General features: G+C 38.6%; 1 protein-coding gene across 5 annotated transcripts in view; it reads left to right on the forward strand.

Moving 5' to 3' along the window:
• Window positions 1-15,994, forward strand: part of CDC42BPA (CDC42 binding protein kinase alpha) — a 329,580-nt gene that overhangs the window by 93,025 nt on the left and 220,561 nt on the right. For all 5 annotated transcript variants that reach the window (XM_026658201.1, XM_026658197.1, XM_029912986.1 and 2 more), the window contains exon 2: window positions 14,868-14,959. In XM_026658201.1, the coding sequence (XP_026513986.1) occupies window positions 14,868-14,959 (92 nt within the window). The remainder of the gene's footprint in view (window positions 1-14,867; window positions 14,960-15,994) is intronic.

The raw sequence follows: 15,994 nt of genomic DNA on the forward strand, positions 1-15,994 counted from the left end.
CATCAATCACCTCCATTTTTCAGAAGGTGTTTGAAAAATTTTAAAGAATTGTAAACTGCATTCATTCTCTACGTTGATCAAAAATAGTTGTTTATAAATTGTTAAGATATAATGGCTTTTTGATATTGTAGTAATGAGAAATCCCTTAATTTAGTGTGTTAATAGATAATTGTTTTTTTAAACGTGCTCTCTACTTATACCAAATAAAACAAATGTTTATAGAAAGTTTCATTTTGTCCCATTGAGTGGTGCATTTTATGAAGTTTACATTTGTATAATAAAACGGAGATTTTGACTTTTAGTGTGGTCCTGGACTCTAGAAAGGTGATGCTAAAGATTATTTTATTAGACATACGAATTTAAGTATTTTTAAAATTCCAAGAAAAGTTTTATTTATGTTACAACCTGAGGTCCCAATCATACAAACAGAAGTGCCTGTTCAAGCCTTTGTGCCCATGTGGATTTCCATTAAGTATTCATGGGCATAAGGGTCTGCCTGCATAGATCCCTTTGCAGGCTGAGCACCTATAATGGCTGCGTGAGCAATATTGCTAGGACATATGAAAGACAAATAACAATGAAAGAAACTGTATATTGAAGCTCATTTGGACAAGGCCCATACCTTTATTTTATATTTATATTTAGGTGTTACCAGAGAAAATTTTTAAATAATAATAATGATTAATGAAGTAACATGGAGCTCAGAAGTGAAGCAAAACATTTAGACAAGTCCTGTGCTGAAATGTATATAAGGATATAGCTACACATCCAAAAAAATTGTATCCGAAGAAAAGTGATGTATGTTTTTTCTCCCCTGGGCTTAGAGCATTTTCTGTAGCTAGTTGAAAGACTGGAGGGCAAAAGGCTTATGCAGCTTTCCATAGTTGTTTGTTTGTTTGTTTGTTTATTTATTTATTTACAGGAAATATGTCTTGTGTAAAAATGAATGATACTGACTGTTTTCCTTATGTCCCATAAGATACAGTGAAATTCCCAACACCTGATGTAAGAATCAAACTGTTAAACTTAATACATTTACTATAAGCAATTGCTTGAAGATATGTAACGTCTTCTCTAAAAATGATGCAAGTAAAAGGAGACCTGACCAAGGTTGTGTAGTTGATTTTTTTTCTTTTAGATGTACATACTTTTGTTTAGTTTTAGGTTTTCTGTCAATGCAATGTAAGGAGCTATGCAGTTTAATATTGTTCAAAGCCCTCTCTTTGCTTTATTTGATATTTTAGATTGTTCTTGCAACGAATCAAACCACAATATTTTAACAGTTCAGAAATTTTCCAGGCTGGGTTTCTGCCTTAGGCTGCATATTTTTGGGAAATGTCATCCAAAATGGTTCAGCCATTTCTGAGAATGAGGCTGGTTCAAAATACATTGTTTTGCCCATTTTAAAATAATTCTGGAGACCTTTTACTGAGAAACTCTAACATCCCCATGTTTGGAGCAGGTGTGTGAAATTTGGCAAAGAAGGATGGTGTTTTGTGTCAAGGATGTGCCTTTTGCCATCCCCTTGAAAACTTGGCCAGATTTGGGTAGGTTATAAAGCTTTGAAAAACTGCAGTTTGCATACACTTAGGAGAGAATTGCTGGAGCTTTGCAGCTAAACTCTCAGAAGATTCTGTCTACATTAAACATGCTCCTGCCCCAGGCTTTCCATGCAATTGCTGCTCCCAGCTGTTGTGGGCTGTGCCTGGTCCAGGTGCCAGAACTAAGAACAGAGAGCGTCTGTCTCTCTCTCTCTCTCTCTCTCTCTCTCTCTCCTGTGCTTTCAATGCCCTTCCCCACATTAGGCCCAGGCCGTGAAAAGGAGGGAGCTGCTTAATTAAATGCTGAAGGGGAGAAGAGTGGGACCCAGAGATGGGAATGAGAGGAGTAGATTGAGACAAGAGGGGGCTGGGAGCTGGGGAGACTGGAAGCCAGTGGAGCAGAGGAAGCGGGGACTGGTTGGACAAGAAGACTGGAATCAGTATGAGGGGAGACTGAAACTGGTTGGGCAAGGAGACTGGGAGCTAGAGAGGGAAATGGGGAGGACTGGGAGCCTATGGGCTAGAGAGGGGTGGGGGAAGACAGATTATATGAGAAGCTGGTCGGGGCAGCTGGAACTTGTTGGGCAAGGGACTGGGACTAGAAATCAGAGCAGACTGAAGAAGGTAGGGAGCAGAGTGGGAAGATATTAGGAGGAGAGACAGGGTATAGTGGGGACAGCTAGGACTGGCTGGGCAAGGAAACTGGGATGGAGAGTTTGGAGGGAGAGACTACAATTGACTAGGTGAGGGGAATGCGGCTGGGATGAGTAGCTGGGATGGGTGAGGGCCAAGAAACAGGACTGGGACAGGTTGGAGAAGATGGGCAGAAGGAGTTAAACTTGAAGGGGGATGGAATGAGCAGGAAAGTCTATGACCACTAGAGCCCACTTCCCTCTAGAGCCTGAAATGGAGCCCAAGATCCCTAAATCTCAACATTTCTCTACTGTGAGCAAATAACTGTGAAAACCTACTGATAAACTGTGTATTTTATCCCCCACTATTGCTGGTCCATATAGGGGATGACAATTGACTATTGCTATCTGTTACTCCATTAGCTCAAGTGTCAGAGGGCTATGCAGTGGATCTAAAGGTTGCAGCCTTGTTGATAAACTATGTGGGTGTCAATATGACCCCACATGATGGAATTTCTGTTTTTCAGTTTTCTTTTTAAATTATACACAAAAACCTGTGTTAAAAGAACATGATTAAGTTTGCAAAGTGAAGCAATCAAACATAAGGAAACCTTTGCCCCCTTTTATGTATGCATTATGATACGGTCTATAGTCTTTAATTACATGACCACATGCTATTTTTCCACAGGACTCCTGCCTCAGTCAGTGCACAGAATGGATTGTGCTCACTTAATGAGCATCTCTTCAATATTTTGTTTTTTCCCTTATTGTCCAGTGACTGCCCCTGTGCCTTATTTACTGCCCACTATTCAAACTCTGCTCTGAAGATAGAATTATGAATTTCTTCATGAGCTTATCTATGGTGCTCATGATTATAATGTTTCACAAACATTAATGGATTTATTTCACAATATGCAGGTGAGGTGAGGCAGTAGTATTATCCTCATTTTACAGATGGGGAACTGAGGCAGAGAGAGAGATTAAGGTTAAAAGTATCCACTAATTCTGGGTGCCAAATGTGAGACACCTAGGACCTGATTTTTCAGAGCAACTAACCTTAAATAGCACTTTATATTTTCAAAGCACAGTTACTGTTGACTTCAGTTGGGGCTGTGAGTGCTGAGCATTTCTGTAAATCAGACCTCAGGGTCTCCTGTCAGGCATCCAAAAAATGAAGAACACACAATTAGTTACCACCTGTGAAAAGTGACTTGCCCAGTATCACACACGAACTTTGTGGCAGATAGTTTTCTACGTCAATATTCAACTGCCTTAACATTCGGCCATCCTTTCTCTTCCTGCAGTCTCCTGACTTGCTCACTATACACCACCACCTTCTGCAAAAATAAGGCAGGGATCCTACAGACAACAGCCTCTTTTACTATGCAACCATGATTCATCCCCAGAGCAGGTCCATCCTATGCACCGAATGAGGCAGGGGTCCTGTGGAAAAAATGGCATATGATTATGTGATTAAAGACTGTATCATAATACATACACAAAAGCTTGAGTGCTTGACTTTGCATCCTTAATAATGTTCTTTTAACATGGTTTATTTTTGTGGGACAGAGATGCATTTATCCATCTTTGCAGTGGATATTTTGTTAACATTGGGGTTGTTTTGCATGTGATTGTTTTTATATGAAAGTGAAATCTCATTTCTTACCCTGATCTGAAATTCCCTGGTTAAGAATTTTTGGGGATAAGTTGTAGCCAAAGATGGCTGGATGATCTCCAATTGACCTAGCTGGGAACACATTACTTTTTTTCAATGTGAATAGGAGCCAGAATATTGTGTGTCTAACTATACCATTACAGTACAGGAACTTGCGGGTGTATTTCATATTCGCAGGAACTGCCAGCTTCTCTTAAACTGCGCTACGGATGTTGGCACTTACTGTTCATCAGGAAAAATATTTTAAGAAGAATTCCAAAAGAGTGAAAACAGAGTCTTAGCTGTTAAAACTGAGGGGAATTTTGTGGCTTATATTTTACCTTGGTCTAAATAACATTCTGTAATCCAGCTTCTATCACTGCTGACTGCAGGGTTTTGCATCCCATGTGCTAAACAGAGAGTTGGCAGCCAGTTCCAACAAAGCTTTTTTTGTGCCTTTGGGCTATCCTGGGGGCAGGGCTTCCTTTATTTTTTCCCACTTGTTTTCTTGTCTCAAGTAAATTGGTCATGTTTTAGACAGCTCCCTCTTGCTCAGTCACTTCCCCTCCCCTTTTTGTTTTTTGAAGTGGTGCTTACTGGAGAGGTTTATTTTTTTACAGTGGTTTGTTTTCTTTTCATCTGCACATCATCAGATCAAGAAGAAAGAATTATGGAAGGCAAGAAAAACAAAAAACCACCAAAAGTACACTGTAGCAGCACTTTGCAGATCTCCACATCAAGCTGATGCTATACCACCTGTACTGTATATGGGCTGCTCTGCCCGTACCAGGCTCTCAGAAGAGTTTTTAGGAAGTAATCCTGTGGGGTTCTGAGCTCCGTCAGTGCCCTTATTAAGTATTCATCACTCCTTCCTTAGCAGTAGAGTCAAAAGGAAACCAGGAAATGCATCGCCCGAACGAGACCATCTTTTCAAGGCCAATTAGGTCAGAACTTCTGTACTTCAAAGCAGTCTTTTGGATCAACAAGGTCTTTATTGCCTCCATAATTGTTCTAGAGTCTAACTCTTCGTGTGCCCACTGGAAAAGATGGAATGCATAGAGGAGAAAGGAGAATGTGAGCCTCTGTGTGCTCCTGATCAGGGTATAGTTTCTATATTTCCTAACTCAAGCCCACCCCCCAAAGGCAGGGCTTTCTCCCTAGGGTCCCTCTTCTTATGACTGAATATCCGTTCTCACCTCACTATATATTTTTTTTAATCCCCTGGTTAAACTCTATGCTAAAACCTCAAAAATACCATTAACATAGTTAACCAGAATCACTAAAGGCCTGATTCAGTGCTGATGGAAGACAATAAAAAAACTTTAATTTCAATGGGTTTGGATTAATCCCTAAAATAAAACATTAAATCCTTTCCTTCTAGGTTGGGGAGAGGGGAAAAAGTCCTTCTGCAGAAAGTACCAAACTCTAAAGTGCTTATTATCTATGAAAGGAAAAGTTGATACTGCATAATTGTTCTGTTCAATCTCTTACACTGTGCCCATCTCTGTATTATCAGAGTACCTTCCAGTAGTGTGTTAAGTGAGGTGACTAACAGCTATCACATGTACTTTCTCTTCCCATGGTAAAATGATTGTGGATTTTTGAAATTTTATTTAATGTGCTAGTGAAGGCAAGGTAGAAGAGAGGTGAGCCTTTCTCTTATAATGGAAGGTGATTAAATTTGTGGTGGCTCATAGTTTTTGCGGGTGTTTGTCCCATAGGCTTAGTCCTGTCCCCCATGAAAGCTGATACCTGCTGCACGAATGAGTTTTACCTTGGCAGTAGACGAAGGAGTAGCGTGCTTATCCTGGCCCCAGAACATGAAATCCCTTGATGATAAGGACCAACAGCTTTAACTTGATATGATATTTACAGGGAGCCAGTGTAATGAGCAGAGGGTAGGTTTGTTGTGCTCATATTGGTGAGGAGGCACCTTGCATTTTCCTGAGGGCTGAATGTTTCATGTCCATGTAGATTTGCATTGCTGTGGTTCCATTGGGAGGAAATGGAAGATCATCATCTTCCAGGGTGGGGGACGGTCTTCTAGCTCACAGGGTCTCAACTGGGGAGCCATGAACAGGTTTCAGGGGTCTGCCAACGACTGGGCTTAGTCCTGGGCGGCAGAGCTCAGGGAGGAAGCACCTCCCCCATTCCCTGACTCACCTCAGGGGGCCACCCAGCCTGTCTGGGTTCGGGCAGTGCAACCAAAAATTGCAGCATCACTGCAGAAGAGAGATCTCCCCCTGCCATCAGAAGGGGGATGCCTCACAGCCATTGACTCCCCAAGCAGGCAGCAGCTAGTCAAGGAGGCACACCAGTGCTCTGCCCTGCTACACCAGTACTTCAGGGAGCACGGCAAATAGAAGGCAGAAATCTGGAGGGGGACATGACCCCCCCCTTGTCTCCCCATGTGACCTTTGGTTGGGGGTCTGCAGATTTGTCTATTTAAGTTTAGGAGGTCCCTCATTAAAAAAAAATATGTTGAGAATCACTGTTCTGACTAGCCAGAGATGGTAGCGTCTTATTCAGAAGTGCTGCTATGGAAGAGCTAAGTATCAGTATCTAGAACTCCTAAACTGTGGACTGACCTGACCAATTGTGCGTGTGAATCTTCAATCGGAGGCTGCTCTGTTCCTGCGGATTCTTCAAAATGTTTACCCCTGCCAATCAGCATGACCCCAATCTCACTTGGGTTTATCTCACCCAGGCTCTGGGCTAGCTTGGTTACAGTGGTGTTGTCATATAAGAAAGATGTGAACAAATTGGAGAGAGGTCAGAGGAGAGCAACAAAAATGATAAGAGGTTTAGAGAACCTGATATTTGAGGAAAGGTTGAAAGAACTGGGCACATTTAGTCCAGAGAAGAGAAGGGTGAAGGGGAACATGATAATAGTCTTCAAAAATGTAAAAGGTTATTGTAAAGAAGACAGTGATCAATTGTTCTCCATGTCCAACAGGGGCAGGACAACAAGCAATCGGCTTAGTTTACAACAAGGGAGATTTAAGTTAGATATTGTGAAAAACTTTCTAACAATAAGGATAGTTAAGTACGGGAATAGGTTACCAAGATAGGTTGTGGAATCCTGGTCGTTGGAGGTTTTTAAGAACAGGTTAGACAAACATCTATCAGGGATAATCTAGGTGTACTTAATCCTGCTTTATCATTGGGGGGATGGACTAGAAGACCTCTCAAGGTCCCTTCCAGCCATACATTTCTATGATGCTGTGATTTTTATATTGTGAAAGATAGAGAAAGCTGTGTGCCCTCTTTTATTTTGGTATGAGCCCATGACGTTTCATCAATTTTCCTAGAGGTTGTTCTCATCTTAATTTAGATTGTCGGCCCTTCAGAACAAGACAAAACAGAATCTCAATCTGATTGAAAAGCACCCTGCACTTCTCTGGTGCTAAATAAATTGTAAATAATAGTAATAAACTAATGCACTTCTCTGTGAATACATCAGGCAGAGTAGTGGAATCTTGCAGTCTAATGTAATATTTCAGTGTCTCCTGCTTTGCCTTTCTTCTTCTGGAAAGTTTTTATAGTTCTCTCTATTTGGGGTGGAGACTGTCATCCTCCTGCATGGTGGTCAGGCTGGCTTAGCAGATGAAGATTTGATTACTACTACTTTGATTTCTCTTTGCATCCATGCTACTAAGCATATAGTTGCTGCAGCTGGAGCTTCAGTTCCACTGCTTTAAGTAGACCTTTCATACAGATTTGTATTGCTCCCCCTTTTTACTTATTTTATCACTATGATCCATTAGAGGCATAACTGAAATGGTAGAAAATAAAAGGCGGGAAAAGAAGCATTTAATTAGAGGATGGCTAGAAGAAACAGATGTGCTAGGGATACATTGTTCAGCAAGTTAAGGTATTTTAAACAGTTAATAGATAGATTTCTTCTCCTAAGGATGAACTGTTAGATTGGTTTTCCTTGTTATTTGTGATCGACTGGTCCTAGGTAGGGACAAGTCTGAAAAGAATTGCTCTGGTTGGGTTTTGAGTATCACATAAGTGTAGCTGGTTTTGTTTGTTTGTGTTTTTGTTTTGAAAGAACCTGGTTTCACAATTCATTGCTGCAGATGAAGGCCTAACTAGTCTGTCTCAGCCATAATGGTAGTTAGAGCAGAATGGAACATTTTTCCAAAAGAACTTACTCTAAATACTCAACATCTAGGCTTGGAAGGATTAGATTTTTATTGGTACATGTCCGTAAACGTTGATTTCATTGTACAAACTGATGAAAAAATATTTTCATTGATGACCATAGATATTTACAGAGACGCAAAGTAAGAAAAATCTTCTTGAGAGCTTATTAGAGTTTGATTTAAGGATATATATTTTTGTATATTTACATTTGTATATTTTGATGTGTGATCGTCACAGTTTGTGTTGGCTATAAAGCATTAACTTTTTGAATCAGTGTCTACTCTATTTAAACAAATATTGTCTAACCCCGTCCATAATTTCACACAACTTTGAAAATTAATAAAATTTGAAAAAAATTGCTTAAAACCCATAATTTTGCACAACTGTGAACATTTAAATTGATACAAATTTGGGGGAGGGGAAAGCTTAAAAATTATAATTTCAATGGATAATATCAGTTTTTAACAAATAAAAATCAAAAATCAAATTCTGCAGCCTATCTATATCACATTTGGTTCACGGCACTAAGGGCAAAAAAAATGGTGCTCTTTAAAAAAGGGGAAGAATAAAGTGGAAAAATTTACTGCCTTTGCTATTGCTATCACCGAGTTGAGGTACCGAAGGAAAGTCACATGCACAATTCTCTGCTCCCACAAATCTTTCATCTTGCTGAATGACAATGTATCACCCAAAGTATTACTTGTCAAGGAAAACGTATTCCAAACCTTTCAGCTCTGAGGAGGGGTGCATGATTTATTATCACTAAACCTATTCTATTACCAATCTATTTAGCATGGACAGCCCTTCAAGGGACGCAGTTAGAGATATTTTATTAAACCCTTCCCTTGACCTCGCAGTTTGCTTCCTTTGAAATAACTCATATGACCTTGTCAAACAAGTGGCATCAAATCTACCCCCAACTTCATAGCCAGGAGAGCAATGTGTGTAAGACTACTGTCAGAAGATATACCTTCCAATACATTTGACCAGGACCCATTTTCTGTACTTTAAATTATTATATTGCTACAAGAACTGCAGATGTATGCATAACAAACAATGTTGATGACAAAGCAAATTGACCTTGGTCTTGCTTTGAGCAGAGAGTTGGACTAGATGACATCCTGAGGTCCCTTCCAACCCTGATATTCTATGATTTTATGACCTTTCTATGGTACAAACCATTCTAAAATAATTTGCCTAGGGAACTGATCTTTCTTGGACTAGTAATTATCTTTCTTTATGGAGCCCTTGGGCCATATATTACCATAGCTGTTTCTTGAGATAATAAAGTAACCAAAAATGTTTACAAACCTTCCACTAATATGACACCATGAATCACTATATACAGCCTAAACCTATTTTTGTCTGTTGTGTTTTTACATGAATAGACCTAGTGATGTTTATTTTTCCAGTATCCCTATGGGAACCCTGGAAAATTCCAAAATATAATAATTAAAGAATGACAGGCCTTTCCTTACAGTGAAAAGTGAACAATTGTTTGGTGGTTTAAACAGCTATGTTGATGTTTGTTAACAAGATATTTTACGTTGTACTCCAGCCAGGCCTATAACGGTCAAAAATCACTGATATCATGAACTGCTCCTTCATTTGTAGTCAGTCTCTCTTCAACATAAAAAACCCAACTCTTTTAATGGGGTGCTTTTTATTTATTGAAAAATATTTGAACAATGATATTGACATCTTTACATTGGTTAAAATATTTCAAATGACATAGTATAATCCAATTTATGCTTGGCCAATAAGAAATCATGTTTTGGTTTCAGCTCAACTATTCAAAAAATGGTTTAAGATATAAAAAGGTTTAAAAACAGAGTGGGTGAAAGATGTATATTGTCTACGGAACCCTTGGCTTTAGAAAACCTGGCAACAAGTTCAGTCTCTGCAACCCCTGAAACAGGGAAGGCTCCCAGAGCCCTGACCCTGCATTGTGGCATGCAATGAGCTCAACAGAAAGAGAAAGTAAAGTTGATGTGACTACATTTTAAAAATAATATTTATTATAATTCCTTAATGCAATGCTTTGTAATAGGGGAAGGTATTGTAACCCTCTTGGGATAGAATTGTTTCATAATAAAAAGGTAATGCACTGTCAGGATTTACCTAGCTAACCGTGGAGGTTGTTGTCTTGGTAGTCCAACATACAACTACTGCATTTTTTTTTGTCTTCAAACAGAAAATTCAGTAATTTTTTTGTTTGAGGACTTAGTTGTGCAGCATACAGCAAAGTGTGCAGAGTTGTTGCTCTGAAGTTCATGTAACTGGAAGTCCTACATGGATACAAGTAATATTAAGCATTTAGAAGTTGTAGTGCTGTGTGGTAGTTAGTCACAAGCCCCCCTGTGCACTTGCAAGAATGCAGGATGAAGGAGGGTTATGGTCAGAAAGTGGCCATGTCTGAGGAAATATGAGTTTCAGTGTAATACTTAGCTTAAAATTTCCCTTTTAGGCTTTGAACCTGCAAAGGCAAGTACATGCTGAACTCAGGGGGACTACTCACATCATTAAAATTAATCCCATATGTAAGTCTTTGCAAGCTTGGGGCCTTAGACCTTACTACTAGTCCTAGAGTGTGTGTGTGTGTGTGTGTGTGTGTGTGTGTGTGTGTGTATATATATATATATATATATATATATAAATAAATTAGAAATTTTGATGGGGCACAAGGGCAAGGGGGGGCACGACCCTGAAAAGTTTGGAGACCGCTGCTGTAGGACCAAATCCCATTGTCTTAAAATATTTACTTCAGTAGGACTGAAATATACGAGAAACAGAATTCTGAAGCAGTCGATATCCTTCTGGAATAAAAAAAAGCAACTAACTTTAATGAGCAAAGTAATTTTGCCTCGAAAAGGAATGGCATTCACAGGATAAAATATAATTAACCTTAACTTTTTGTGCTGTCTTCACTGGGTGCGTATTTTAATTGTGAAAATCGCTACAGTTTGAGAAGAAATTTAATGAGGCTATGAAATTACCTATATCTAATGCCAAACCCTTAATATCAGAGCCTAACTAAGAGCTTTGTGGCGAAGTCTTTCTCGAATTGAAACTTTAAAACTGCATTTGAAGTGGAATGGTTTGAATTTTAGTTAGAAGTTGCTGATGTTGTCATTGTAATAGAGTAGAGTCACATTTTAAAGTCTGTTCTGCTATGGGTTCATGGATCCCTATAATATCTATTATGTTCTGTAACAAGACACTCATTGCAGTCTGCTTTCACTGATATTGTGCATGGACATTAATTGATGAATACAGTGGGTGCCTCTCTTCTTTGAACAAGCTAATTTTATTAACAGGTCTGTGTCTTGTTTATCAGATGACATTTGGAGCACTTACGAATTTAATTGTCTCACTTATTTATCAAATCTCAGAATTGTGACTTTTCATTTTGTTGAAGTTTGTGTCTGTTTTTCTCAAGAAGGGAAAGTATCTAAAACTGAATTTCTTAGCTTATCATTTTGTGCTACTTTCATTTTGGAGAGGGATTTTGTAAAGCCCTGGAGCAAGTTTTTATGTCTGTATAATCTCTATCTGTCTTAAATTTAAATAAAATGAAATGATTAGCTGGACACTTAAATATTTGTTTTCCATCTAGATTGATTCATACCAGTGTTTTATTTAAAAAAAAATCTCTTTCAGAAATGCCAGGAGAATCCAAATTGGATTTTATTTTATTTAGCATATGTGTGGCCAACTGTGCAATGGCACCTTGTTGTTCTTGTACTGAAGAAGCAATTACTGTTTCCACTTAGAAACTCCTTTCACAGTTCTAGTCCCTGATCCTGCAAATGAATCTGCCCACACATACCCTTTAATGCATACAGTATCCCATGAAATCAATCTGAAAAGATTTTTATAGCCATATTTTAAATGTCCCTTTTAAATCTTAACCATCATTTTGACATGCCCACCTATCTGCATCTTCAAACCCTATATGTGTACAGCTAAGATAGCTTATCTGATTTAGAGGAACGTGCCATTTTCCCGTCTATCTGTCCAGGTACTTGTGTGGTCCTCGTCACTTTAATATGTAGGCATCTCATTATCCTCTTGACACACTTGTAAGGTAAGGGACTACTTGGGTGGTGACAGTGAGTGTCACCATGCCTGACATTTAGGCACCTAGAAAATCATTGGGATTCATGAAGCCTGAGTTAGGTGCCTAAGCTCCTTATACATTGAATGAGGGAGAAATAGGTGCCTAAGAATGGGATTCACAAAAACCTGGCTTAGTGGTTAGGGAGACCCTCAGTTAAAGTCTCCTTCCACCTGAGCAGGATTTGAACAGGGATCTGCCACTTCTCAGCTGAGTGCTCTAATCACTGAGCTATGGGATATTCTGATGTGAGGGGTCCATTAGTCTCTCCTGTTGAAACAGTTCCACTATGGATGAATAATTCAAATAGTCATTGGATCAGGGGAACTGAATTCTGGGTATCTCACTTCCCAGGAGACTGCTTTAATCACCAAGCTACAGAGTCATTCTCGTGCTTACTCAATCTCTCTCTAGCCAAGTGACTCTTTCGTTATTTATCCACAGTGGAATAGCCTAAATAGGACAGATTGAGGGAGCCCCCACATCAGAATATCCTGTAGCCCAGTGGTTAGAGCACTCTCCTGAGAGGTGGCAGATCCCTGTTCAGATCCCTTCTTTCCATCAGGCAGAGTGGGGACTTGCACCAAGGATCTTCCAGATCCCAACTTATGAGGAAGGTCTTCTGGCAGTTGTGTGAGTTTGTATATGGTGTCCAGTCTGGCAGGTGAGTTCTGAGTTGAGTGAGTTTAATTCCCTACAGGGTTTGGTGGCAGCTTGGGACAGTGGAGGGGTTGTGAATCACAGTGGGACCTAGTGTCTAAGTCCTTTTGTGAATCTAGATCAAAGTATCTTAAGTGTCTAATCCAAGAGCACAGAAGAAGTCTGTGGTGGAGCCGGGAATTGAACCTACTTCTCCTAATCCCATTCCAGTTCCCTATATTCTAGATCACCCTTCCTCTTAAATAATAGATCCTGAATTAGTAATGGAATTTCTATTGTATGAATTGATAAGAATTCAAATAATTGCTTTATAAAACAAAATATTTCAAAACAAGTGGTTTTTTTTTACCTTAATAAGTTAATTCATTTACATAATGTTTCTCAAAGAGACATGGCTCATGTCTCCCTGAGGACATGCAGATGGCTAGCCAGGATGGGGTGCAGAAGATGTAAAAATTAGATGGGTAGGCCATTGACAACATATGGTGGGGGACTGAAAGAGAGACAGTATCAGTTTTCCTAAAATTCTTCTGATTTCATAATCCTCAATTGGAGTTCAGCTTTTAAAGACTGGAGGAATCACAACACTAATATTTGTAAAGTCCTTTGAAGATCATGAGTGTTTAAATGTCGGTGGGTCAATGAAGTTCCCCTCCAGGGAATTTTCCCCAGAACTTTTATTTGGTAGGGCATTGCCAAGTGGGAGGGTTCCATGGCTCTAAGCAATGCATCCTGAGAATTTACCTTTTCATTTTATTGCCCATGGGGTTTTGGGGAGAGAGGTTAGCACACTAAGTTAGAAAAGAGGTGTTCCACATGCAGAGGATCCCCTCTGCACATGGATATAGGGGATAAATAGTCTGTTATTACCTGTCGAGACGTGCAGTTAGATTTCTGTGTTTCTCTTGGAAGAGTTAATCCCAAACAAGAATGCAGACCAAAATGTTTCCCTGCATTCTCTTTGTGTTAATGCTGAGTTCAACTTAAGAGAGGCAATGCAGAATTCTAAACATGAGTCTTGGCACGTAACTTAAGGTAGACTTGATTTAAAATAGTCATTTTTACTTACTTCATTCTCATGGCAATGTTTATCTTGCCTTTCCATAGCTGTAGGTGGTGTTACATAATTAAAACTTGCAAAATTATAAATGAAATCTATATAATGCTTGAGGCATACTAGATAATGGTTTTTAAATATATTTGTAATGTTTATGTCTGCACATATGCTCTTAATCATTTGGGATCTAAAAGGTTTTAAAATATTTATATCTAAAACATTTCAGTTCACCTAATTTGTGTCAGTCTCAAACTTAGTGTACATATTATCAGCCTGGATTCAAATTTTCTTTTGGAAAAAGTCTGCTGTTTATAAACTTGACTCTGGGGAAAAAATACAAAAAATATTATATATAAACACTATAATTACCTGTGTGTGAAATGTTTTGTTCAAGTTTGGTCACCAAATTAAAATAAAATATAATACAGTAAAAATATATGGCTTAGAAAGAGAGTTTGGACAGAAATGGAGGTCAAAGCAAAAAACCCCAAGCAAACATACTGAACCAAGGGTTAAAGGTTAATTTATTAACCCTTGCACATAAAGTAGTGATCTCTGAGCAAGTATGTATTGATATACCTTCATGGGACAGTGCTAGCAGTCCAGCACCTTTTCATCAGCACTTTAATTTTCCTTAGAGTAAAATATTGATCATTAATATTGAGCTAGTGTAGAAGTTAGCATATTTCTGTCCAGAGTGATGTAATAATTTTACCATACTATATTTTCACAACCAGACATACAGGTCTATAACACTTGGAAACCTACTATATTGAAAATCACTGTGTGGATTTATAAGAAATGTAGAAGGATATAGGCAGCTTGATTCTATTTGTAAAAAATATGTACTCCATAAATTTCCTTTCAAAGCAGACAGAAAGTTTGGCTTAGCTCTTACTGGTCATTAGTTTCAGCTTTATATTTTGTAATATTACTTTAGGGAATAGATGTATATAAGCAAAATGTTCTGTTATTTTCAGGGCTTTTATAACTTAATATTTTATGTTATTAATGTTACCTATTTTTTAATGATTGATATTTTCCTTTGTTTCAGCCAAACCTTTTACCTCTAAGGTGAAACAGATGCGACTACATAAAGAAGATTTTGAAATCTTGAAGGTGATTGGTCGAGGAGCCTTTGGGGAGGTAAGGTTTTTTTTTGGAACGTTGCATGTACTACAGAAAATCTTCTGCAGTCAGAAAGTTTATTGGTACCAAGATACTGAAATATAGGTAATCTAGAAATACACAGAAATACTACTAAGTGAGTTGGTAGGGATGCAGGCAGGGACAAAAATTCATTGAACTTGAAGTATTTTCACAAAACATTTCAAGTTCCACAAATCTGCATTTGTCAAAAAAAATTCTGATCACCTCCACTTGTGACCTCCCAAGGCAGTTTATATATTTGGGTTGCCTGCAGCAACTGTTTGCCAAAGTCCATATCTGTGAAAGCATGCACATCTATTTCAGAATGGTTGGCAAAGATGCAGGCTGATGCCCAGAAGATCACCTTAAAAATCTGTATTAAGGCCACTAATCCATGCATTTGGTCTGGTACAGACGATTTCAAAAACAGAAAATTTACAGGGTAGGGAATATTTGTCTTTTTGTACTTTTTATCTGAAGATTTGAAAGTGATTTACAAAGTTGAGTAAGTGTTGCTTCCATTCTGCATATTGGAAAACTAAGCACAGAATGGTTAAGTGATTTGAAAAAGTTACACCGCAAGTCATTGGTCTTCTGTCTGTTTTTAATTTACATTTCTTATTTTGATGAGCAAATGGAGATAGATGTGGATAAATCATAATTTCACCATTACTTTTTTTTCACCAAAAAGATCTCTGCCCACACTCAAATAGGCTTTCCATGGTGGATAGCTGTGGAAGCACGATGGTCTTTGTGCCTGCAGAGCCCAGTCCTTGTTCAGGAGATGATATTCAGTTTCTCATTGACCTGCGTAGGTTTTTTTTTTAATCATAGTTTTGTCAGGAAAAAGGGTTTTCCCAATTTTCTTTTGTGCGTAGAAAACATTGACGATGATGGATGGATTCTACTGAAATTGTTACAGATTTCTTTGGTTTCCACCCAGCCTGAGGGTCTTTTGGTCTGAAGCTGTACTGTTGAACTGGGACTGTCAAATGAGCACTTTAGTAAACACTTAATGATATTTTGTTTAAA

Source organism: Terrapene carolina, unplaced genomic scaffold, assembly GCF_002925995.2.
Source record: "Terrapene carolina triunguis isolate 2854851 unplaced genomic scaffold, T_m_triunguis-2.0 Scaffold406, whole genome shotgun sequence".
Taxonomy (NCBI): domain Eukaryota; kingdom Metazoa; phylum Chordata; order Testudines; family Emydidae; genus Terrapene; species Terrapene triunguis.